Raw genomic sequence first — 27,654 nt, 5'->3', positions numbered from 1 at the left:
CTGTAATGGCCACTACATCATAATTCCATGAGGAAAGTCCGTTTCTCTTCACGGGGTTTGATTTTACAGAATAAAACTATTCACTTTAAAACTGCGCACATCAGTACAAGAACTGGAAGTACGAGATGATTTCTACCACGCATCAGGATCGTGGCAAAGTACAAGGTCATTATAACGGCGTGAGCCTCTCTCAATCTCTTCGAATTGTAAACCTGTCGCAGTGGCAATTACTCTTGACGCCTTGCAGTGGGAGGGAGTGAGGACAGTTATTCAGTATAAGCAATGGTGTATTGCGTAAACCCACATCGAGCTGTCAAACTGCATATCAGCTTCTCGTGGTGTCAGTCACATAAACGCTAATCACGATCGAGTTTCCAGCGGAGAAACGCCGCTTCGGCTCAATCCAGTGCGGTAAGTAGATATACTTTATATCCAGGGGAAAATATAGCAAATCATCGCACACTCTGTGCATAATATTCCCATCTACTCCGCCACATTTGTAAATTTACACATTCAAATTCCGAAATATTCAACCTGCGTAATTTTTCAGTTTTTCTTTTTAAGTGCCAACTTTTACAGTGTCCTTGGCTTTCTTGAGTTAGTCGTATTTTATGTCGGAAATTTTTAAGAGAGTTGTAAAAGATTTCCAAATTACTATGGAATGTTGCAAAGTATGGAAAATGACAAACTTAGCAGTTTAAAACTAGGTAAAATTTGTTTTCATCCTCTTTACGTGCCCATTCTCATTATCTTTTTAAGACATGCAACTATCGCCGAGAGAAGAATTCATCCCAAACTGCACCGAGCTGTATTTGCCGGACAATCAAATGCACTTTCTTCAAACCGTCTTCCAGTACTTGTGCAACTCAACCTTAGAACAGCAGAACTTCTCCCGGACCTCCACTAACGAACAGAACCGTGTCATGACGAGAGGAGAGTTCCTGCTTCAGAATTTGGGCCCCAGGAGATGGAACTTCTTCATACCGGCTTGTGTTACCTACCTCTGCATCTTTCTGGTGGGTTCCGTTGGAAATGCATTAACGTGCTTCGTTATCGCGAAGCACAAGATTATGCGAACACCAACCAATTATTATTTATTCAGTTTGGCGATTTCGGATCTCCTGGTCCTAATCGTGGGCATGCCTTTGGAGATTTATGAAATGTGGAGGAACTACCCGTTCCTCTTCGGTCAGGTGGGATGCTACTTCAAAACGTTCCTTTTCGAGACTGTTTGCTTTGCCTCTGTACTTAACGTGACGGCGCTCAGTGCCGAGAGGTATATTGCGGTGGTTCATCCCTTTAAAGCGAAATACATTGTTACCAGAACTCATGTGAAACGTGTTATTATAGCGCTTTGGGTTCTCTCGGTTTGTTTGGCCGTTCCCAACACTAGCCTGCACGGCATTCAGTATCTGAAGACACCGTCTGGCGAACTCATTGAGGAATCCGCACTGTGCATGTTGCTAAAGCCTATTTGGGTGTATAATGTCATCATTCAGATCACCACCGTGCTTTTTTACTTCATCCCGATGATCACCCTGAGTGTACTGTATTTGCTAATCGGTCTGCAGCTAAGGCGAGAGAAAGCATTCTCCGGGGTCAAGCCCTCCTCGACAAATGGCAATAACCAGACCGGCCGGAACCGACAGGAGAAGGCAAAGAATCGTCAAATCACCAAAATGCTGTGTAAGTACAAAATCTTGGCGCGTCGTTCAATGAATGACTCACTTAGTCAAATCCCAGTCCTCTGTTCATAAAAAAAGGCACTTTGAAGAACACAGTTCATCTCCTTGAACTGACACTTCAGTTTTAAAGGTGAATTGTGATGATAAATAGACGTTTATGATCCTATCTTACTGACTTAATAGAACAATTCAAATGAAAACAAGATTGTGATGGGCTGTGCGATGCTAATTAAATGGAAATAAGATTCCCAAAATTATTCCTGCCTTGAGTAATTTCGTTTAAATTCCAATAAAAATAAGTATATGTACTTTGTCGTAAAGAGGACTATCAATACAGGTGTAATATTAATGTGCAATAGTTACATTATGAGGTTATTTAAATCAAATGCAATTATAACATTGAAAGAGCTTTATAAAGTGAGGATATAAAGCAGAGATTAACATGTTGGTTCACTTAAGCTTACTAACGTTCAGCTGTAGATTTTTAGCAAAGGTTATAGTTAAGATAACATGTCAACAGCATTGTGTAGCTTGACACTCGGTTGAAAATTCCATGTTGATGTGTGAGTTTTTTTAGCATCACAGTTTTTTGCAGATACGTATTTTGATGTTTAGACTGAATTGCCTATTTTTAAATGCTTGGAAAGCTTAGGGGGAGCTCCCTGAAGATTGTACACTTTAGAAGGTCAATTGACTATCTTCAAATTGCAGGCTGCAAGACAACTCTAATTTGTGGATTTTTTTTTACTGTTGCTCTTGTGTAACTTCCAGTGTACAAGAAACCCTGCTTAATCAAGTAAATCCCACAAAATTGTGGCAATTCAATGGCAGAACATCTATAAGACCATAAGACCATAAGACAAAGGAGCAGAAGTCGGCCGTTCGGCCCATCGAGTCTGCTCTGCCATTTTATCATGAGCTGATCCATTCTCCCATTTAGTCCCACTCCCCCGCCTTCTCACCATAACCTTTGATGCCCTGGCTACTAAGATACCTATCAATCTCTGCCTTAAATACACCCAATGACTTGGCCTCCACTGCTGCCCGTGGCAACAAATTCCATAGATTCACCACCCTCTGACTAAAAAAATTTCTTTGCATTTCTGTTCTGAATGGGTGCCCTTCAATCCTTATGTCATGCCCTCTCGTACTAGACTCCCCCATCATGGGAAACAACTTTGCCACATCCACTCTGTCCATGCCTTTTAACATTCGAAATGTTTCTATGAGGTCTCCCCTCATTCTTCTAAACTCCAAGGAATACAGTCCAAGAGCAGACAAACGTTCCTCATATGTTAACCCTCTCATTCCCGGAATCATTCTAGTGAATCTTCTCTGTACCCTCTCCAACATCAGCACATCCTTTCTTAAATAAGGAGACCAAAACTACCCACAGTACTCCAAGTGAGGTCTCACTGCTGCCTTATAGAGCCTCAACATCACATCCCTGCTCCTATACTCTATTCCTCTAGAAATGAATACCAACATTGCATTCGCCTTCTTCACTACCGACTCAACATCTGTGGGAGTTCAAAATATGTCAGAAGGAAGTTTTATCTCAAATACTTTATGATATACTTGCAGATGCAATTATGATGTTGCAGATGCAATAACAGCATTTAAAAAGCATTTGAGCAAGTACATCTTCCTGTCCCAGAGACACTTATTATGTGGGAAGCCACTGAGAACCATAAGACTCCACAATTGGAATGTGTAGAGCCAGACTGCATAGAAAGGAAGCAGCTCACAACATCCCAAGCAATTTTCCCATAGGGTCCTTAAAGCACCCACCAATCAGTGACAGAGTCTGTGGACCTCCACAGAGCACTTCATCAGATCCAACAGAACTGTAATGGAAGTAACTGCTTCTGTTTATGAAGGAGAGAAGGGACCATTTGCTCCAGAGGAAAATAAATAACACAATACTGTGATTGGGTTGAATAGCTTGTTTCTGTGCTTGGTAGCTAAATTTTCTCCGGATGCTCTGGTTTCCCCTCACATTCCAAAGACATACAGGTTGGTAGGTTAATTGTTCATTGGACATTTTGCTGTGATTAGGCTGGGACTCAATTGGGGGACTGCTGGGCAGCGCAGCTTTAGGGGGCGGGAGGGTCTTTTCTGCACAGTATCTCAATAAATAAATTATTAAAAAACAAGTTTTGGACATCCCTCCCAACCGATCTCCCTCCTGGGACTTATCCTTGTAAGTGGAACAAGTGCTACACATGCCCTTACACTTCCTCCCTCACTACCATTCAGGGTTCCAGACAGTCCTTCCAGGTGAGGCGACACTTCACCTGTAAGTCGGCTGGGGTGATATACTGCGTCCGGTGCTCCCGATGTGGCCTTCTATATATTGGCGAGACCCGACACAGACTGGGAGATCACCTCGCTGAACACCTACGCTCTGTCCGCCAGAGAAAGCAGGATCTCCCAGTGGCCACACATTTTAATTCCATGTCCCATTCCCATTCTGACATGTCTATCCACAGCCTCCTCTACTGTAAAGATGAAGCCACACTCAGGTTGGAGGAACAGCACCCTATATTCCGTCTGGGTAGCCTCCAACCTGATGACATGAACATTGACTTCTCAAACTTCCGCTAATGCCCCACCTCCCCCTTGTACCCCATCCGTTATTTATTTATTTATATACACACATTCTTTTTCTCTCTCTCCTTTTTCTCCCTCTGTCCCTCTGACTATACCCCTTGCCCATCCTCTGGGCTTCCCCCCTCCCCCTTTCTTTCTCCATAGGCCTCCTGTCCCATGATCTTCTCATATCCCTTTTGCCAATCAACTGTCCAGCTCTTGGCTCCATCCCTCCCCCTCCTGTCTTCTTCTATCATTTCAGATCTCCCCCTCCCCCTCTCTTACTAGCACTTCTGTCAGTTAGTCCTGACGAAAGGTCTCAGCCCGAAACATCGACTGTACCTCTTCCTGGAGATGCTGCCTGGTCTGCTGCGTTCACCGGCAACTTTTATCTGTGTTGTTTGGATGTAACCTTATACTTTGGGCAATGCTCTACCCACCGTACACACAATATCAAATGAATTGTGGGTTATTACCCACTTAAGAATGAGTGGATAGGTTAATCAAGCCTATTTGCAGATGAAATACAGTGTAGGGAAATGTATGATAATACAATTTGGTAAAAGGGACAGTAGTGTGGACTATCATCAAAATGGGGAGAAGGTTCAAACATCAGAGGTACAGAGGGACTTAGGAGTGTTCATGTAAGACTCCCAGAAGGTTAATTTACAGGTTGAGTCTGTGGTAAAGAAGGCAAATGCAATGTTGGCATTTATTTCAAGGGGAATAGAATATAAAAGCAAGGAGATAATGCTGAGGAGATAAGACACTAGTCAGGCCACACTTGGAGTGTTGTCATCAGCTTTGGGCCCTATATCTCAGCAAGGATGTGTTGTCATTGGAGAGAGTCTAGAGGAGGTTCATGGAGATGATTCCAGGAATGAAGGGGTTAATATAGGAGCGTTTGGCAGCTTTGGGCCTTTACTCACTGCAATTTAGAAGAATGCGCAGGGATCTCATTGAAACCCTCAGAATGTTGAAAGAACTAGATAGGGTGGATGTGAAGCGGATGTATCTTCTGGTGGGGGTATCCAGAACTAGAGGGCATAGCCTCATAATTGAGGGGTGACCTTTTAGAACAGAGGTAAGGAGTATTTTCTTTAGCCAGAGAATAGTAAATCTGTGGAATGCTCTGCCACAGACTGCGGTGGAGGCCAAGTCCGTGCATATATTTAAGGCGCAAGTTAATCGCTTCCTGATTAGTCAGGGCATCAAAGGATATGGCAAGAAGGCAAGTGTATGGGATCAGCTATTATGGTATAGTGGGGCAGAATCGATCGGCTGAATGGCCTAGTTTTGCTCCTATGTCTTACGGTCCTGTGGTCTTATTTGCATCTTATTCTGTGAGTAGAATACATTATAGTCTATAGAACACCTGATATAGGATTGCTTCTGCTGCAGAAGGTATTTACTCCATCAGGAAATTTCTTGCCAATAGGTTCTTAAAAACCATACTACTGGCTGATTGCTATATCAAATATGGATCTGCAATTGAGTATTTCCCTTTCAAGACATCTTAAAGAGTTTTACAGCCATTACACTGGTCTTGGGGTGTCATCGGTATTGTAAAGAAGGAAACAAAGAAGCTAGCTTGTAGATGTGTAAGTTCTAACAAGCAATAATGCAACAATAACTAGATGATCCATTCTTGTATTGTTTAACAATGGATAAATACTGACCAGGAAGGCAGGGATAATTCCCTGTCCCCTTTCAGTATTGTGACATGGGATCTATTATCTCCACTGAGGGAGAAGATGCAGAAATAATTTGATAAATCTATTTGATTGGTAGCGTGCTTAAAATATCAAATTGGTTTATCATGCATGTGCCTTTGAAGTGAGATGTGAGCCTTCAGTGTTGAGCTGTACTAAATTTGAACTTGGTTGGAGATTTATTATTGACAAATGGTGAAATGTATTAGCTTTTTTTCTAGTTTTTTTCAAATATTTTATTTTTTTTAAATAGAGCATAGTATAAAGGAGGTGTGTGCATTTCATAACAAATGTATCAAATATACAATTCACATCTGTGAAAGAGCTGCACCCATAGTACAGTCATGCTTTAGTTGCCTCCCCGCCCCGACCCACCCCTCCCAATCCCCTTCTCCGAGCCATCGTTGCATTAGCAAAAAGGGTTAAACAGAACCTTTGTCCCCACAGAGCTGCATATGGGTGGCAATGTATGAGCTTTAATCAGTCTTTAATTGCAAAGATAATAATGTTTTCTGATGTTAGTGGGCCAATACCATATCTAATCTATTTCATCCGTTTAGTTCTGTTGTAGTTGGGTTTCACAATCTCACCTTTTACCATTTCAGTTGTGAAGTAGTGCAGTTATTGGTACTGAATCAAGCAGGTACAGATCAATGGAATTGATTGCTTCTGATAGTTTATACAAGGCCCTCACTCCACTTATGTCTCATTGCCAAGTTCCACCATTTACAAATTTTGATGTTTTAATTCAGATTACCAGTTATCTCTAATTATCATTGCAGCCAGCTCTTCATCCTGCACTTGAGGCCCTGGATGCTACTGGAGGTGTCATGGGGTGAACCTTTTGTTTCTTATCTCACAAGAACCAGATAGCCCAGGTTGTTGCTTCCATTTGGATCTTAGTAAAGCAAGTTATTGTTCCAATTTCTGGTGGCTGCTTGCTGAAGCTGGGAGATGTTACAATAGGCTAATATAATGAATTGCAAGATAGTTTCGTTCCTCCCTGTGGCTGTGTTTATTTAGACCATAAGACCATAAGACAAAGGAGCAGAAGTCGGCCATTTGGCCCATCGAGTCTGCTCCGCTATTTTATCATGAGCCAATCCATTCTCCCATTTAGTCCCACTCCCTGGCCTTTTCACCATAACCCTTGATGCCCTGGCTACTCAGATACCTATCAATCTCTGCCTTAAATACACCCAATGACTTGGCCTCCACTGCTGCCCGTGGCAACAAATTCCATAGATTCACCACCCTCTGGCTAAAAAAATCTCTTTGCATTTCTGTTCTGAATGGGTGCCCTTCAATCCTTAAGTCATGCCCTCTCGTACTAGACTCCCCCATCATGGGAAACAACTTTGCCACATCAATTCTGTCCATGCCTTTCAACATTCGAAATGTTTCTATAAGGTCTCCCCTCATTCTTCGAAACTCCAAGGAATACAGTCCAAGAGTGGACAAACGTTCCTCATATGTTAACCCTCTCATTCCCAGAATCATTCTGGTGAATCTTCTCTGTACCCTCTCCGATGTCAGCACATCCTTTCTTAAATAAGGAGACCAAAACTACCCACAGTACTCCAAGTGAGGTCTCACCGCTGCCTTACAGAGCCTCAACATCACATCCCTGCTCCTATACTCTATTCCTCGAGAAATGAATGCCAACATTGCATTCGCCTTCTTCACCACTGACTCAACCTGGAGATTAACCTTAAGGGTATCCTGTGCGAGGACTCCCAAGTCCCGTTGCATCTCCGAACTTTGAATTTTTTCCCCATTTAAATAATAGTCTTCCCGTTTATTTCTTCTGCCAAAGTGCATAACCATACACTTTCCAACATCGTATTTCATTTGCCACTTCTTTACCCATTCTTCCAATCTATCCAAGTCTCTCTGCAGACTTTCTGTTTCCTCAGCACTACCAGCCCCTTCACCTATCTTCGTATCGTCAGCAAACTTAGCCACAAAGCCATCTATTCCATAATCCAAATCATTGATGTACAATGTAAAAAGAAGTGGCCCCAACACGGACCCCTGTGGAACAACACTGGTAACCGGCAGTCAACCAGAATAGGATCCCTTTATTCCCACTCTCTGTTTCCTGCCAATCAGCCAATGCTCTATCCACGTATGTAACTTTCCTGCAATTCCATGGGCTCTTATCTTGTTAAGTAGCCTCATGTGTGGCACCTTGTCAAAGGCCTTCTGAAAATCCAAATATACAACATCCACTGCATCTCCCTTGTCTAGCCTACTTGTCATTTCCTCAAAAAACTGTAATAGGTTTGTCAGGCAGGATTTTCCTTTAAGGAATCCATGCTGAGTTCTGCCTATCTTGTCATGTGCCTCCAGGTACTCTGTAACCTCATCCTTGACAATCGACTCCAACAACTTCCCAACCACCGATGTCAAGCTAACAGGTCTATAATTTCCTTTTTGCTTCCTTGCCCACTTCTTAAATAGCGGAGTGACATTTGCAATCCTCCTGTCCTCTGGAACCATGCCAGAATCTATTGACTTATTTAGAATCTTATTTGTCGCTGATGTCTTTTCAGAACAATTCCTGCTTTAGAATCTTGCGATCAATCAGTTTTGAAGATTCACTCCTTGATTAAGTCATTACTAATCTCCTTGCTTATACTTTCTTAACGATCTTTGAGAACTTCACAGACCATTAACCATTCTTGTAATGGCTTCCTCCAAATGTTTATTAAGGCTGTCCATTCTTCTATTTTGTGATTGTTGTTTTTATCCTCTGACAACCACAGTTTCATAACTTGATTGATACTCCATTTATCTGGCCAGTGTGCTGTCGGCATATTTCCTGTGACAGTATCTTTGCAAATGGGGCGACTTACATAGTCTTCCTTCTGAGTTATCATTGTGATCCATCTAGCTTTCATATTTTGTGTTTCATTAAATCAGATGTCTTGTTTCTGAATACAGTGGTTTCTGGTTAATTGGGACAGCTTTTTATTTGAGCCAACTCTTAAAGAACAAAATCTACATTGGGAAAATAGCTGGGGTTCCCTTCACATATTTGGGACAATATGCCACTTAACTGAGGCTGGACACTGCTGCTGAACTGTTTCTCACTCATGTCAGTCGTGCACACTTGTGTGACTGTTAGACATTAAACCATGCTTACAGAGATCATTTTTAAAATAACACCAGTTGTGTTTGTGTGTGTTCAAAAAGCAGTGATTTTTGTTACTGATAGTTGGTGAGAAATAAGTGACAAGACAATTCAGAACTGTTTTGCTCACTGCAGTTTCCAATATTTAGGTTTGGTGATGTCAGAAACGGCCGGGAGTGAAAATAAAACAATTTCACTAAGTTAAGAACTATAAAGAATTTGAAGGTATAAACAACCATTTTGAATGTTACAATGAAAATGAACGTTTGGAGGATACAATCATCTAAAACATTGTATGAAGACAGTCCATTATGTGTGCTGATTTAGTTCATTTAGTCCAGGGGTCCCCAACCTTTTTCGCACTGCGGACCGGTTTCATATTGACAATATTCTTGCGGACCGGCCGACTGGGGTGGGGGGGGAGGTGGTAGGGTTGCCAACGAACAAGAGTATCAGTCAAATACGTTGGGTTTACCCCGAGAAAGACTACAATGGCCATGAATCCTTGCGCGGGCACCAGTGCACATGCGTGATTTGCGCATGCGTGTACATGCCCTTTTTTTACAATTCGTTTTTGGCGATTCTGTTCGGGGGGGGTGTTAATCACAAACGCAATATAGGTGATAAGTGGCTAATACACTCAATTTCGTTTCTAAAAGGGTTAATCTAACGAATTTAATATTAAACACACAGCGCATATTTTCCTCGCATGAATATAGCGACAAGTCAATTATCAGGGGAGCTTGAAGTAAGTGTTGAACGAAAACGAACTTCCAGTAGGAGTTGTAGAGGCAGGTTCGATATTATCATTTAAAGAAAAATTGGATAGGTATGTAGACAGGAAAGGAATGGAGGGTTATGGGCTGAGTGCAGGTCGGTGGGACTAGGTGAGAGTAGCGTTCGGCATGGACTAGAAGGGCCGAGATGACCTGTTTCCGTGCTGTAATTGTTATATGGTTATATAAGTCAATAGCATCATAACATTTTAAGTTACGTTTGGATATTAAACACACAGAACATATTTTCCCCGTTTGAACATATAAAGTAGTTGCAACACACCAATATCGCTGAACCAGTGGGAGCCCTGGGCTTGTTTTCCTGCAACAAGACGGTCCCTTCGAGAGGTGATGGGAGACAGCGATACTCAAAGAAGGTTCCTTATGTCCAGTCTATTCTGCAATTTAGTTTTCATTGCATTCATTGCAGAGATATGTCGGAAATGGAAGCAACGTTTTCAGTGCTTTCGTGGCTATCTCAGGATATTTAGTCTTGACTTTGATCTAGAATGCCAGCAGAGATGTTATGTCAAATATGTTTTCCAGCCCGCCATCATTTGCAAGCTCGAGGAGTTGATCTCCTCCCCATGCTGACATGGATGACGCGTGCGTAATGACCTCGCATGCATTCAAGCTCAACAGTGGGCGTGACAGGGAATGAGGAAAGGTGCAGCTGACTCCTATCGCCAAATCATATCGTTTCTTCGCGGCCTGGTAGCGCATGCTTTGCGGCCTGGTACCAGTCTGCGGCCCGGTGGTTGGGGACCGCTGATTTAGTCAATCAAAAGAATACACAGTTTAATTCCTCCATCAATAACTATTGGGAATTAATACGGAGTTTTATAGTGCTGTAGAGGTATTTGTAATATTCTAATTTGTTCTGTATTTCATTTAAATACATAGTTTGTTACTCAGTTAAGTGCTAAGGCCATCCATATGTCAGGTTGACCATGGATAATGCATTGTAGCTGTCTATATAATATGTAAGCCAGGGCAGTACGATATCGAGAACAATCTATTGTCCATGTAGCAGGTTTCTCCTCTCCACACAGCTGATGAATCCAAAGGAACGGCAGATACTGATACATTTTGGCACCGGTGGCATCACAGGAGTTGCCAGTCAGCACTGAACTCACCAGAGACTGCCTTATGGACTGCAGCTGTGGACTTTTCCCCCGAGTTTACTCCTGAATCCTTTCCGATGGGTGGGCATAGCTGCAAGACAGTGGAGGTTTGAGATCAGGGTTTTCTTTAACCTAGATGAGCTGCTAACCATGGCTGATGATTCTTATCTACCTGAAGCAACTAGTTTTAAGTTGCTAGTACCAGCCTTTGCTCCTTCTCCTGTCAGTAGCATTGGTTCTGCTGGGCTTAGTAGCTAAACCACTTGTGAAGGACAAAAGCTGGACTTGGTTGTCAGAGGCTATTTGAGGTGCACACCATTAGGAGCATTTAAGTGGGAGCTTATCGTCACTAACCCCCCCCCCCACTGGCCACGACAACCTTAAAGAACCAGTTTGTCTTTTTTCTATCTTTTAACTATAACTATGAAGTTTCAGCTATTGGGGCAGCTGCTTAATTGGGCCAAAATGTTCTGATCCCAGTGTGTCGCAATTAACCAGACTCCACTGTATTATACATTGTGCCAAACAAGCACGTGGCAAGAAAGGAGATGGGCATTTTAGGTACATTCAAACCATTGTCTACATACAAAATTTAAACAACAAATGAAATACAATTTGCAGCTATTTTGACATTCGACTCTATATAAAATATTTGATGCATTTCAATAGGTTCTTCTGTTTTCAATTGTAATAGTAGCAATCAACAATACAGTACTTTAATACTGATGCTGAAAAGTGATTGCAGAACTAGAAAACTCATAACGATTTCATATATTTTTATTCCTGGAAATCAGTTCTTTAACTCCAGAGCTTTTATTGAACCCCACAACTGTGATCTTTGTTGTGACCCCAGACTTCATGGGAAATCTAATGAAAGTGTTTGCTCTATATGCTATCAACACCTGCTTAATGCAGTTGTGTACAGCCACTGATTTTATTGTTGCATCCTGCTGCAGCTACCATGGAACCAAAGGCCAAAGTGTATGGAGATGCAGTGACGTTTAACATATCACGCTGTGTTGTACCAGAGAATAGTTATAGGAGACAGCACAATCCTCTGAAGTGTTTGCTAAAAAAAGCAACTGTCTTGCTGTGTGTAACTCTTCACAACAGTGCAGAAACAATCCTCTGGCCTATGCACTTTTGCCGGAACATGGGGTTGAACTCTTCGGCATCTACCCTGTCCCCTCCAGTCTTTTCAATAAGATTATGGATGGTTTGTTTCTTGTTGCCAGATACTGCCTTAATTTCCCTGCCTATCCAAAATCCTCAGTCTCAGTTTAAAGTTTCTCATCAACTCACTGGTCTCAATGGCTTTTATAAGATGAGAGTTTGAGATTTTGCTGCCCCTGGAGATTAGCTTTTTAGCTTGCCCCTGAACAACAGAGCTTTATTATTATGGTTATGCTTATTTGTTCTAGATTTGGCTATTAGAGGTAATAATTTAATCCCAACTACTTATCCAAGCATTTAATATTCTTCAGTGACTTTCTTTGCTTGAAACGATGTCCAATCTGTGTAAAGGTCCATAAATTAACTCTTTCAATTCCAGTAACATACCTGGCAATGAGCTAGCTGTCTGCTGAGGGGAAGGATGTCCTGTAGTAAATACTTATATTCACGACTGAGTATAACTAGAGCTCTGGAAAGCTCTAGCATAGCCTCACCTCTTTATTTTCTGCTGAATGATGGGAGCAGGACTTGGTTGTCAGAGGCTATCTGAGATGCACGCCATTTGAGGCTTTTAATAGGTAGTGGGAGCTTATTGCCACTCCCTCCCCCACACTCACCTGCCCGGCAAAGACAACCTTAACCAGTTTGTCCTTTTTATATATTTTAACTGTTTCTGTGAAGCTTTGGCTAATTGGAGCAGCTGCTTAATTGGGCCAAAATGTTCTGGTCATAGTGTGTCGCAATTAACCAGACTCCATCACAACTGGCCAAAGTTGACTGGAAAGGGACACTGGCAGGAAGGACGGCAGAGCAGCAGTGGCTGGAGTTTATGTGAGGAATGAGGAATGTGCAAGACAGGTATATTCCAAAAAAGAAGAAATTTTCAAATGGAAAAAGGATGCAACCGTGGTTGACAAGAGAAGCCAAAGCCAAGTTAAAGCAAAGGAGAGGGCATACAAGGAAGCAAAAATTAGTGGGAAGACAGAGGATTGGGAAGATTTTAAAAGCTTACAAAAGGAAACTAAGAAGGTCATTAAGAGGGAAAAGATTAACTATGAAAGGAAGCTAGCAGATAATATCAAACAGGACACTAAAAGCTTTCTCAAGTATATAAGGAGTAAAAGAGAGTAGATATAGGACCGATAGAAAATGATGCTGGAGAAATTGTAATGGGAGATTAGGAGATGGTGGAGGAACTGAACGAGTATTTTGCATCAGTCTTCACTAAGGAAGACATCAGCAGTATACCAGACACTCAAGGGTGGCAGGGAAGAGAAGTGTGTGCAGTCACAATTACGACAGAGAAAGTACTCAGGAAGCTGAATAGTCTAAAGGTAGATAAATCTCCCGGACCAGATGGAATGCACCCTCGTGTTCTGAAGGAAGTAGCTGTGGAGATTGCGGAGGCATTAGCGATGATCTTTCAAAAGTCGATAGATTCTGGCATGGTTCCGGAGGACTGGAAGATTTCAAATGTCACTCCGCTATTTAAGAAGGGGGCAAGGAAGCAAAAAGGAAATTATAGACCTGTTAGCTTGACATCGGTGGTTGGGAAGTTGTTGGAGTCGATTGTCAAGGATGAGATTACAGAGTACCTGGAGGCACATGACAAGATAGGCAGAACTCAGCATGGATTCCTTAAAGGAAAACCCTGCCTGACAAACCTATTACAATTTTTTGAGGAAATGACAAGTAGGCTAGACAAGGGAGATGCAGTGGATGTTGTATATTTGGATTTTCAGAAGGCCTTTGACAAGGTGCCACACATGAGGCTACTTAACAAGATAAGAGCCCATGGAATTATGGGAAAGTTGCATATGTGGATAGAGCATTGGCTGATTGGCAGGAAACAGAGAGTGGGAATAAAGGGATCCTATTCTGGTCGGCTGCCGGTTACCAGCGGTGTTCCACAGGAGTCCATGTTGGGGCTGTTTCTTTTTACGTTGTACATCAACGATTTGGATTATGGAATAGATGGCTTTGTGGCTAAGTTTGCTGATGATACGAAGATAGGTGGAGGGGCTGGTAGTGCTGAGGAAACAGAAAGTCTGCAGAGAGACTTGGATAGATTGGAAGAATGGGCAAAGAAGTGGCAAATGAAATACAATGTTGGAAAGTGTATGGTTATGCACTTTGGCAGAAGAAATAAATGGACAGACTATTATTTAAATGGGGAAAAAATTCAAAGTTCGGAGATGCAACGGGACTTGGGAGTCCTCGTACAGGATACCCTTAAGGTTAACTTCCAGGTTGAGTTGGTGGTAAAGAAGGCAAATGCAATGTTGGCATTCATTTCTCGAGGAATAGAGTATAGGAGCAGGGATGTGATGTTGAGGCTCTATAAGGCACTGGTGAGACCTCACTTGGAGTACTGTGGGCAGTTTTGGTCTCCTTATTTAAGAAAGAATGTGCTGACATTGGAGAGGGTAGGAGAAAATTCACTAGAATGATTCCGGGAATGAGAGGGTTAACATATGAGGAACATTTGCCTGTTCTTGGACTGTATTCCTTGGAGTTTAGAAGAATGAGGCGAGACCTCATAGAAACATTTCGAATGTTGAAAGGCATGGACAGAGTGGATGTGGCAAAGTTGTTTCCCATGATGGGGGAATCTAGTACGAGAGGCCATGACTTAAGGATTGAAGGGCACCCATTCAGAACAGAAATGCGAAGAGATTTTTTTAGCCAGAGGGTGGTGAATCTATGGAATTTGTTCCCACGGGCGGCAGTGGAGGCCAAGTCATTGGGTGTATTTAAGGCAGAGATTGATAGGTATCTGAGTAGCCAGGGCATCAAAGGTTATGGTGAGAAGGCGGGGGAGTGGGACTAAATGGGAGAATGGATCAGCTCATGATAAAATGGCAGAGCAGACTCGATGGGCCGAATGGCCGACTTCTGCTCCTTTGTCTTATGGTCTTATGGTTTTATGGTATTATACATTGTACCAAACAAGCACGTGGCAAGAAAGGAGATGAGCGGTTACATTCAAACCATTGCCTATATACAAAATTTAAATGACAAATGATGTACAATTTGCAGCTATTTTGAAATTAGACTCTATATAAAATATTTAATGCATTTCAATGGGTTCTTTTGTTTTTATTGTAATGGCGGCAGTCATCAATACTTTAATACTGATGCTGAAAAGGGACTGCAGAACTAGAAAACTGATCACACTTTCACGTTTTTATTCTTCTCTCTAAGCTTCTTACAGTGATAGCTCTGACTGTTCCCGCTACAAGAAATTTTCTTTCCTCTCTGCCTGAAGGAAGCGTGAATTTGCTACATCAGTTCCAATTGGAGAGGGAAAGAAATGATTTATGAGGTGGTAAACATTTAAGCCATCTGATTAGCTAATAATCACTATAACTGATTCATGGGATTACTTCCTAAAGGTTTTTTTTCTGGCATTTAAATGGAATCTAGAGGGTATCCCTTTAAATCATGCTGAATGAAGTTCATTTCTCCACTCTGTGGTTTGTTCTGTGTCAGCTGATTATGTCAGAACTAATAGCAGTGCTCACTGATGTGAACTTTGCCCAAAGTTTTTAATCATGTTGACTACCAGTCCTTCCGTTATATCTATGAATAAATTTTCCAGCCGCACCTGCTCTTGAATTGACAACATTCACCAAAGGGAAATTTTAATCCCGTGATTGTTGGTTCAGGCAGAAAGATATTAAGAAATAGGTCAGTTCCCATGATAAACTTTGATGTTGGAGTGGCTGGGAACAATTATCAGGTGTAATTTTTCCACTCCTGGTAGTCCTGAGCTTTCAGTTCCATGAATGTTTCCGTTACTGATAGGGTTGGGTAACCTAATAAGTTTAGTTGAACTTTCCTTATGGTCAGTTATGTTTTATAGTCTTTTTTAATATAAACTTTTCATTTAAAGATAAGTCTTTTACATACATATGTAATTTTATTATACTACTGATTATATTTTGTTCTTTGCAGTTATTCTGGTAATTGTGTTTGGAATCTGCTGGGCGCCCTTTCACACAGATCGATTAATGTGGATCCAGATTGCGTACAAGAATGGACAAATGCTCATATTGTATCAGATTGTACATGTTATCTCTGGAGTGCTTTTCTATTTTAGCTCTGCTGTCAATCCAATCCTCTATAATCTCATGTCCACCAGATTCAGAGAGATGTTTAAAGAAGTGGTATGCAAGCGCAAATCCCAAAGTTACAAACCCACACAATATTCAACAAGTGTAAACAGAATGACATCCCATAGCACAGTGCTGGAGTCCAGTTCCTGCAATGGAATCCCATTGTCTGAAATTGAGGACTGAGCCATCTAATGAATGCAGAAATGTAGATAAAGGTTAAACTTCCGTGTTTTCATTTGTAGCTTCTCAAAGATGTTCTTGTATGTTGTGTGGAATAAAATTAATTTGCATGGTGTACAGTGATAATGTTGTCATATTCACTGCTAATTTGTATTTCTAGGTTTTCTCTCCTTAGACCTCTCTTCTCCAAATGGTCTTCTCTCTTTAACTGGAAAGAATTTATCTGTATATTTAGCTTTTATTCGAAGCTGCAGATCTTGTGGTAAGATGTTGCTCAGGTCTTTGGCAGCTTCCCAGCTCACTGTTCCTTAGGACTGGTGATTTTGGGACCAAAAACATTACAGACAGGATAAGGATGCCTGAATTTAGCCTTGTTGCCTTGTTGCCTTGTTGCCTTGTTGCCTTGTTGTTTCCTCAGTGTTATAGAGCCTTGAATACTCCAGCTTTTTGCTGCTATTGCTTTTCTAGCTAATGGTGACGCTATTACAGCTTGGGGTGTCAGAGTTCAGAGTTCATTTCTGGCATCCTCTGTAAAGAGTTTGTACGTAATCTCAGTGAAATGCGTGGCTTTCCTCTGGCTGCTCCGGTTTCCTCCCATAGTTCAAAGACGTACCCGTTAGTAGGTTAATTGATCATTGTAAATTGTCCCGTGATTGTTGTTGTTGTTCCTTTCCATCCCTTGTGACTCATTGGGCGGCAAACTTGCCCTCTCTTTAACATTTCTGTCTTTTTTTTTGATGAGGCCAAGTTGCTAGCTCGATGCTCAACCCAGCATGGATTGGAAAAGTGCAAAGAGCTAGCCAGATTCAATCCCAGGACCATTCGCCTCAAAGTCTGGTGTGGATGCCACTGTACCACCGGCTGGCTTGTCCCATGACTAGGCCACTGTTAAATCATGGGTTACTTGAAGGGCTGGAAAGGGGGAATCCATGCTGAATCTTTAAATGACTAAAAATAATAATAAAATAAATTCTTCCTCTGCCCCATGAGTAATAGAATCACTCTTATTTTGGTTACAACAACCTTTCCTGGAGGCATGAAGCAGAAATGCCCAAGTATGACAAGTTCAAAGGGGTGAAATTCAAATAGATTCTGGAATACTTAGTCCAATAAATGAGAACTCCAAAGAGCATTTCACCATTACTACCCAGTAGCACTGCACATTATTTTCAAATTTCCTGGTAAAATAGCATAGGAGTCTAAAAGAACTTTTTGTACATTTACCGGACCTGAACATTGCTGCAAAGGTTAGCTACCCTTAAATGCTATTGAGAAATTACTGGTGAGATGTCTGTTTCAATTACAAAGCTAATCAATTTCATGAGAGAGAAATCATTTCAGAGGCACCCTTGTGTCTACAATGCTAATAAGATATCCTATACAAGCTGAACTGAAGGTGTCTTGGATCTAACAGTTTGTGCTGTACTCTTACTGAATGCTTTTGGACAGGAAATTACTTAACTGAATCACTTGTACTGACTTGCTGTATTGTAGATGTAGGGAGCGAAGACACCCAGAACAAAACAATTGATTTGAAGGCTTCTCCTCTAAAGAGAGGAAATGTGAAACATGTTGCTAAACTGCAATTCATTTCAGAGGCATTCTGGAGCCTGCTCTGCTGAAATGCTCTTTCATTGATCACACAGACTGATCTGAGGTTATATGTTAACAAGGATGTCTTTTAGAACTACTGACTCCAACAATAGGACCTGGGCAATTTATCAAGAATGAGAGTCACAACAGAAATATTCCCTTAAAACTAAGAATGTGATAATAAATCTCAGCTGTAATAAAAAGCAGTTTTTAAAATTATAATTATAATTGTAATTATATTAAGAAAAGTGATAAAATGAAAAAAATGGAAGAATGATGAGCGGATTAAAAACAAAAATAAACTAAACTTGAAAATATTGATTTTAAATTGACTTGTGATTGTGTATAATGATTGACAATAGTGCATTAACTTCAACAGAAATAAAACTGAAAAATCTGCTAAATTTGATTTTGCACTCTCTCATTTTACTTAAGAGTGTTCATGTGATAATGCTGCTAATGCTGACATGTGGGTTGTTTCATGATGAGCATTGTTATGTCTCTTTAGCTGAGATCAACCAGAAAAGTAGAGCCAGCACCTTTATGTTTCACGCTGATTTTACTATAAAAATCTGCTTACTCTTCAATGCATGGTTCATTTATCAGTGATATAGTAGTAATTGCAAATATTTACTGATTCTGTAGTTTTCAATAAAATTGTGTTCAAATCTGCCTGCAACAGGAATGTTTTCACTTACCCCCAGAACTTCTGTATAACAAATGATTACTTGTGTCTGTATTTACTTTAGTTACATTTGTATGATTGGACTTAAAAAATTACTTAATTTGTTAGTGCTGACTTCTTTTGTACTTTAGCTTTAGTTATATGCAGGCTGATTACATAGGCAAAAAAAAATTGACTTGTTTAATATGGTTTGTGACCATTCTGAAAATCCATTTTCAACATTGCCAAAATCAATTGTCCATTATGTTTTGGTACCTTTAAGTAAACTGAACATTGCTTAATATTATCACAACTTGAGTTTTTCTTGAACAGTGTTACACAATTAGCATTGCTCATGGCTGGTAGATAACAATTTTAAGTAGAGAATACAGTGAGGAACAAAAGAGAACGTGAAACAACCAAAGAAGCAAATCAACATCAAACAACCCATTTTGGAAGGAATTCTCCTCTGTATTGAGGGGTAAGGTAAAATTTTAAATATTTTCGAGAGATCACATGGAAAAATCTGCTAGTACACAACATATTTCTCTTACTTTTCACTTTGATATTAAAATTGTGCTGAAAATAATTGTTCTATCATAAGTAGAAAAGAAAATGACCTGCCTTCTGTGACTTCAGTATTGCTCTAAGTTGTAGTTAATGAATATCACACACAAAATGCCAGAGGAACCCAGCAAATTAGACATTATCTCTGGAGGGAATAAACAGTTGATGTTTCAGGCTGAAATCCTTCATCGGGACTGGAAAGGAATGGGGCAGAGTGCAGAATAAGTAAATAGGGGGAGGGAAAAGAGTACATGTTGGCAGGTGATAGGTAAAGTGTATCCTACCTGTTTAAGCAGCTTTTAGGAAATGAGTGATGAAGACAACGAATAGGCCAAAGGTTACAGATGAAGCTTTCTCCTTCCTTTGTGTTCATTGTAGGGACAAGACCAACCACCCTGATCCTCGCTCCAGCTGACACACTGCTAGCAGGATTTTTACTTGAAATCCTACTTATTTTGCCATTACAGATGAGTGGACAGCTGCGTTATTGCCAAATTTTCCCATTGAGAACAGTTCCTTTACGAATTCCAGCTCTAGTGTGAGGTCACCTGCATGAATTAGCAGTTCCCGTATAACTCCTGAAATTACACTTATCTGGGCTGAAAGTTTAAGATTTGTGCCATATATACACTCATGACTCTTTGAATCCATATATACTGTAAAACCCTGCCCTGTGACTCAGTAAGAAACTGTACTGGTGTTTTGAGAAGCACCCTTTTAGCCTGTGTACTCAGGTAATTGGATATGAGGTTGTTAGCTATTTCTAAATATCCTTGCTAAGACAGTGAAGGGCCACATTTCTTGAGCTGCTTCAGTTGGTGTGCTGAATATGTTCCTAATCTGCCCTTCTATCATAGAGTTCTCTGATCTAGACCCAGCAATAATAGAGGAACAGCAATGGTTTTCTAAATCAGGTTAGTTTGTGACTTGGAGAGGAACTTGTGAATTATAGTTCTTAATATATCTGTGGTTCCTAATGTGCCTACGGCCCGTGTTTTTGTGGGTGAATGTATGCTTATCGAAGTAACAACAAACAATTTGGGCAAAATGGTTTCTATTGCCATTCGTTTGGATGTTGGATGAAGTTTATATATTGGATAGAACACTGGAAGACTTAACAAATGTACCATATTAACACATTGTAATATGATAATTGTACACATTGAACACTTTGAGGTCTGATGTCCTCATGAACTCGCATGTTTCCTGTCCTCAATCTCTGTTTATCCTCCAAGCCTTTTTCTCGCTTAGGGGAGTGAGAAGTAGTCAAGTATTTAATGTACCTTCATATGACCTGTGATACTAACAACTTTAGTTTGAAGCCACTTTTAAATTGTGTATAATCACACTGGAGCCCGAGTGGAGAAGGGGCCCATTTATTCCTGTATTTTTATTACCTGGACCAATAAGCTGCCTCTGGGATGGTAATGTGTATATGTGTGCGTGTGTACTTCTAGGCAATAATGCCATACCAAATCTAGCCATGATAGGATTTTCATCCACAGATATTCTTCTCGACAATTTTCTTAGGACCTGGGATTTATTAATAATTTCTCCTGCAGCATCATATTATGCATGCAGTTGGCATCTGGATTGTTGAAAATCCAAAGGGGCATGGACAGAACGGCCAACAACATTAGAGGAAAATAAAGCAGGGTGAATAATCGGTAGCTAATCCACTTCCTTTCTCTTCTTAGGCAGTACCTTGGATTGGGGATAACTTGCCTTCTGTCTGGTTTTGAAGGTTCTGAGCTAGCCGATGAGGCCAAGTTAGCAACTGTAGATGCTTCCTCAGATGAGGTGGGGATGGCTGAGGGAGCTGGTGGGCCAAGACCTCTGTGTGCTTTCAGTGCACGGACACTGGTTTCTCAATGCCACCCTTAATGCTCCTTCTCCACTAAAAACCTCTTGAATGTCTCTATCCTATCTACTTCCACTACCACCCCCTGGCAGCACCTTCCAGCCACCCACTACTTACCGTGTCAGAAAAAATGCCCTGCACACCCCTTTTAAACTTGGCCCCTCTCATCTTAAATTTAAAGCTGTTCCCTGTGGCATTTGATATTTCAACCCCAGGTTAAATTAAAAGACTCTGACAGTTTATGCCTCTTATAATGTTATATACTTCTATTAGGTAGGTGGCCCTCAGCCTCAGACACCCCAGAGAAAATGATCCATGTCTGGTGCTAATACCCTCTAATCCAGGCAGCATCCTTGTAAACCTCTTCTGCGTCATTTCCAAAGTCCCCCCCATCCTTCTGTAATGGGATAACCAGAACTGCACATAGAAATATAGAAAACCTATGGCACAATACAGGCCCTTCAGCCCACAATGCTGTGCTGAACATGTAATTACTTTAGAAATTACCTTGGGTTACCCATAGTCCTCTATTTTTCTAAGCTCCATGTAACTATCTGGGAATCTCTTAAAAGACCCTATTGTTTCCGCCTCCACCACCGTCGCCAGCAGTCCATTCTACATGTTCACCACTCTCTCCATAAAAAAACTTACCCCTGACATCTCCACTGTACCTACTTCCAAGCACCTTAAAACTGTGCCCTCTGATGTTAGCCATTTCAGCCCTGGGAAAAAGCCTCTGACTATCCCCATGATCAATGCCTCTCATCATCTTATACACCTCTATCAGGTCACCTCTCGTCCTCTGTCACTCCAAGTAGAAAAGGCCAAGTTCACTCAAACTATTCTCATAAGGCATGCTCCCCAAACCAGGCAACATCCTTGTAAATCTCCTCTGTGACCTTCCTATAGTTTCCACATCCTTCCTGTAGTGAGGTGACCAGAACTGAGCACAGTATTCCAAGTGGGGTCTGAACAAGGTCCTATATAGCTGCAACATTACTTCTTGGCTCTTGAACTCAATCTCACAGTTGATGAAGGCCAATGCACCATATGCCTTCTTAACCCTATAGTCAACCTGTGCAGCAGCTTTGAGTGTCTAATGGACTTGGACCCCAAGATCCCTCTGATCCTCCACACTGCCAAGAGTCTTACCATTAATACTATATTCTGCCATCATATTTGACCTACCAAAATGAACCCCCTCACACTTATCTGCGTTTAACTCCATCTGCCACTTCTCAGCCCAGTTTTGCATCCTATCGGTCCCACTGTAACCTCTGACAGCCCTCCACACTATCCACAACACCTCCAACCTTTGTGTCATCAGCAAATTTACTAACCCATCCCTCCACTTCCTCATCACGAAGAGAAGGGGTCCCAGAACAGACCTCTGAACAGATTGACATGATAGAACAAGTACGACTTCAACAAAGTTTCATACAACAGCATCATGACTTCCTTGCTCTACTGTCCTATACTCCTAACAATGAATATAAGCATGACATACACCCTTCTTTACCTCTCTGTTTACTTGTGTTGCTGCATTCAGGGAGATAAGGGCTTGGATCTCAAGATCCTTTATACATCAATATTGTTAAGGGTCCTGCTAGTAATGGTATACTTTAATAATATAAGGAAAGAGTGTTCAATATGTCCGATAAATGGGTTGTAAATGACAGCTCTCCATGTTATTTTACGTTGTGCCCGAGATAGTGCATTGTTATTTGCTTGATTGGCCAAGTCTAATATAAAGGTGAGAATTGTTTCAAACCACCTGCATGGCCACTCTCAAGTTTTATTTTGCTTCTGACTGATGGATTAGTTCTTGCCCTCGCAGTGAATCAATCCGACTAGCTGTTCTCTGTTCTTTGCTCACTTAACAGATACTTTGTAAGACATTTGGTAATGGGCCTTTGTAATTAGGCAGTCAAACATCTGCCACACTTGAAGAGGAAGAGATAAAATAGAAAGAAGTAAAAAGTAAACAACAGGAATTCTGCAGATGCTGGAAATTCAAGCAACATACATCAAAATTGCTGGTGAACGCAGCAGGCCAAGCAGCATCCATAGGAAGAGGTGCAGTCGACGTTTCAGGCCGAGACCCTTCGTCAGGACTAACTGAAGGAAGAGTGAGTAAGGGATTTGAAAGCTGGAGGAGGAGGGGGAGATGCAAAATGATAGGAGAAGACAGGAGGGGGAGGGATAGAGCCGAGAGCTGGATAGGTGATAGGCAAAAGGGGATACGAGAGGATCATGGGACAGGAGGTCCGGGAAGAAAGACAAGGAGGGGGGGGTGACCCAGAGGATGGGCAAGAGGTATATTCAGAGGGACAGAGGGAGAAAAAGGAGAGTGAGAGAAAGAATGTGTGCATAAAAATGAGTAACAGATGGGGTACGAGGGGGAGGTGGGGCCTTAGCGGAAGTTAGAGAAGTCGATGTTCATGCCATCAGGTTGGAGGCTACCCAGACGGAATATAAGGTGTTGTTCCTCCAACCTGAGTGTGGCTTCATCTTTACAGTAGAGGAGGCCGTGGATAGACATGTCAGAATGGGAATGGGATGTGGAATTAAAATGTGTGGCCACTGGGAGATCCTGCTTTCTCTGGCGGACAGAGCGTAGATGTTCAGCAAAGCGGTCTCCCAGTCTACGTCGGGTCTCACCAATATATAAAAGACCACATCGGGAGCACCGGACGCAGTATATCACCCCAGTCGACTCACAGGTGAAGTGATGCCTCACCTGGAAGGCAGCTTATCCACTGATGTCTACTATAAGCCTACTGACTCTCACAGCTATCTGGACTATTCCTCTTCTCACCCTATCTCTTGCAAAAATGCCATCCCCTTCTCGCAATTCCTCCGTCTCCGCCGCATCTGCTCTCAGGATGAGGCTTTTCATTCCAGGACGAGGGAGATGTCTTCCTTTTTTAAAGAAAGGGGCTTCCCTTCCTCCACTATCAACTCTGCTCTTAAACGCATCTCCCCCATTTCACGTACATCTGCTCTCACTCCATCCTCTCACCACCCCACTAGGAATAGGGTTTCCCTGGTCCTCACCTACCACCCCACCAACCTCCGGGTCCAACATATTATTCTCCGTAACTTCCGCCACCTCCAACGGGATCCCACCACTAAGCACATCTTTCCCTCCCCCCCTCTCTCTGCATTCCGCAGGGATCGCTCCCTACACAACTCCCTTGTCCATTCGTCCCCCCCATCCCTCCCCACTGATCTCCCTCCTGGCACTTATCCGTGTAAGCGGAACAAGTGCTACACATGCCCTTACACTTCCTCCTTTACCACCATTCAGGGCCCCAAACAGTCCTTCCAGGTGAGGCATCACTTCACCTGTGAGTCGACTGGGGTGATATACTGCGTCTGGTGCTCCCGATGTGGCCTTTTATATATTGGTGAGACCCGACGCAGACTGGGAGACCGCTTTGCTGAACATCTACGCTCTGTCCGCCAGAGAAAGCAGGATCTCCCAGTGGCCACACATTTTAATTCCACATCCCATTCCCATTCTGACATGTCTATCCACGGCCTCCTCTACTGTAAAGATGAAGCCACACTCAGGTTGGAGGAACAACACCTTATATTCCGTCTGGGTAGCCTCCAACCTGATGGCATGAACATCGACTTCTCTAACTTCCGCTAAGGCCCCACCTCCCCCTCGTGCCCCATCTGTTACTCATTTTTATGCACACATTCTTTCTCTCACTCTCCTTTTTCTCCCTCTGTCCCTCTGAATATACCCCTTGCCCATCCTCTGGGTCACCCCCCCCCCTTGTCTTTCTTCCCGGACCTCCTGTCCCATGATCCTCTCGTATCCCCTTTTGCCTATCACCTGTCCAGCTCTCGGCTCTATCCCTCCCCCTCCTGTCTTCTCCTATCATTTTGCATCTCCCCCTCCCCCTCCAGCTTTCAAATCCCTTACTCACTCTTCCTTCAGTTAGTCCTGACGAAGGGTCTCGGCCCGAAACGTCGACTGCACCTCTTCCTATGGATGCTGCTTGGCCTGCTGCGTTCACCAGCAACTTTGATGTATGTTGCAAGAAGTAAAAAATGATGCTATTTAAAAAAACAATCAATATCAGAAATAGGATCACAGATGCTAATATTCAGCTCCTGGATACTGATAGGTAATATTTCAATTGAATGTGCCTGTAAAACAATTCCATGAATGGATAAACCTAAATTTTCTGGTGAGTTTGATGGAGATCTATTAGGTATAGAGTGACGTCTCTCCATCTAAACACTTAAGTGTTGAGTCTTTTAACCAGATGCCATTTATAACAAAGTTTGTGAAGAAGAGTGAACTTGATCATGTTTTCTGGATTTCTACTCTTATTCACAATTGTGAAAGTGCCATCCCGTGTATAGTTCAACAATGATGAGTAGTCAAGCCATTACTTTTGTAGCAATTTCTAACTATCATCTTCGTCTTGATTTTCCAGTCACCTAATATGGTAGCAAATTCAGATATGTAAAGGTAGGAATATTTCCAAATGCACAAACGTAATACTGTTATCATGAGATATGGATAACATGAATGAGAAAATAAACGGAAAGATAGATAGATGTCACTTTGCCATTGAAGGTCATGGAAGAAAGAAACCTGAAACAGTTCAGGCAAAGTGGCAATTCCAAACTAAACTTGAATCAATGATGGATGTTCGACAGTTGTGGCAGGGCTTGAATACTATCAGCTTTTATAAAATTAAATCAAACAATATAGGTCACAGCAGTGCTTCACTTCCAGATGAGCTCAGTGCCTTTTATGCTCACTTTGACCATCAAAACTTGGAGGAGCCATCACAAACTCTCACATCCCCCAATAATCATATGATGTCAGTCTCTGAGGCTAACATGCATGCAACATTCAGGAGAGTGAACCCACTAAAAGCATCCAGCCCAGACAGGGTGCCTGGCCAACTGGCTGGAGTGTTCACTGAGGTCATTAATCTTTTACTTTGGTGGTCTGATGTACCCACCTGCTTCAAGTAGACTTCAATCATCCCGGTACCTAAGAATACTGTGGTGACCTGCCTCAATATCTATCGTCCAGTTGCACTTACATCCACACTGATAAAGTGTTTTGAGAAGCAGGTAATGAAACATGTCAATTCCTGCTTCAGAAGCAAATTGGATCCACTCCAGTTTGCCTACTGGAGCAACAGGTCCACACCAAGTGCCATCTCATTGGCTCTTCACTCAATCCTGAGACAGCTGGACAACAAAAATGCACACATCAGGATAACCTTTACCTCAATTTCCTCACTTGCAGACAGAGCCCAGTCAATTTGGATCAGCAACAACATCTCCTCCATGATCTCCATCAGCATGCTCCCCACCATGGAGTACATCTACATGAAACGCTGTCACAAGAAAGCAGCATCATCAGGGGTCCTCACCACCCAGGTCATTTTCTCTTCTCACTGCTGCCAGTAGGAAGAAGGTACAGGAGACTCAAGACCCATACTGCCAGGTTCAGCCACAGTTATCAACCCTCAACCATCAGGCTCTTGAACCAAAGGGGATAACTTCACTCAACCTCATGCCCTACAACCAATGGACTCAGTTTCAAGGACTCCATCTCATGTTCTTGATACTTATTGCTTAGTTATTTATTATTATATTTCCTTCTTTTTGTATTTGCAGTTTGTTGTCTTCTGCACACAAATTGAACATCCAAGTTGGGTGCTCTATCACTGATTCTCTTCTGGTTATTATTGTATAGATTTACTGAGCATGCCCTTAAGAAAATGAATCTCAGGGTTGTATACGGTGACATGTTTGACAATAAGTTTACTTTCAACTTTAGACATTTATTTTGAGGCAAGAACCTGATTATCATTTGTAGGTTCTATTGTCATTTTTAAAAGTGAAGTCCGTAAGCAATTTTAGGGCTAATTGGGAAAATAATTGGAAAATGGGTTACAGGATTAAACAGATTTGTTTTATAAAGAACTAGCAAAGGCCCATCAGATTGCCCAGCCTACTTCCAGAGAAACTCTTAAACTTCTGTAAAAAGCTATTGTAAACATGGTAAGATATAATAAAATTGGGGTTTACAAAGAACAGTAAATTCCTGTTACAATGACCTCTAACTATATGATCTGTATAATATTCTCTTTGATATTCTGTCTGAAATTAGTTTGCAACAAAATGCAGGATTACATCGCCACCTGGTGTCTACAGAATACTTTAACTATTGCTGTGCAATACATACAAAATGCTTCTGCAGAATCACGGGTGTATTTGATATTGCTGTGCAATATAGTTTTCAGTCTGTCTCTTATTTTGCTTGAGAAGAAAACCGAGTCCACATTTAGAGTAATAAAATTGGAAAAACCTTGTACCAACAGAAGTTCAATAAACTCTCAATAAATTACAATAATAAAAAAAAACAAAGGCAAACTTTATTTGAATTGGAATTTATAACAAAACTGTTCAGCTACATTTCAATGGTC

General features: G+C 41.7%; 1 protein-coding gene across 1 annotated transcript; it reads left to right on the top strand.

Moving 5' to 3' along the window:
* Nucleotides 1-761: 761 nt before the first annotated feature.
* On the top strand, nt 762-17,176 carry nmur1a (neuromedin U receptor 1a). The gene is made up of 2 exons (XM_063047285.1): nt 762-1,686; nt 16,156-17,176. Exons 1-2 carry the CDS (start codon nt 762-764, stop codon nt 16,497-16,499), a joined length of 1,269 nt encoding a protein of 422 aa, XP_062903355.1. The 3' UTR covers nt 16,500-17,176.
* Nucleotides 17,177-27,654: the final 10,478 nt, after the last annotated feature.

The sequence above is a fragment of the Mobula hypostoma genome, chromosome 4, assembly GCF_963921235.1.
Source record: "Mobula hypostoma chromosome 4, sMobHyp1.1, whole genome shotgun sequence".
In the NCBI taxonomy this organism is placed as follows: domain Eukaryota; kingdom Metazoa; phylum Chordata; class Chondrichthyes; order Myliobatiformes; family Myliobatidae; genus Mobula; species Mobula hypostoma.
Note: the sequence above shows the minus strand (reverse complement) of the source record. Positions and strands in the feature narration are given on the sequence as shown.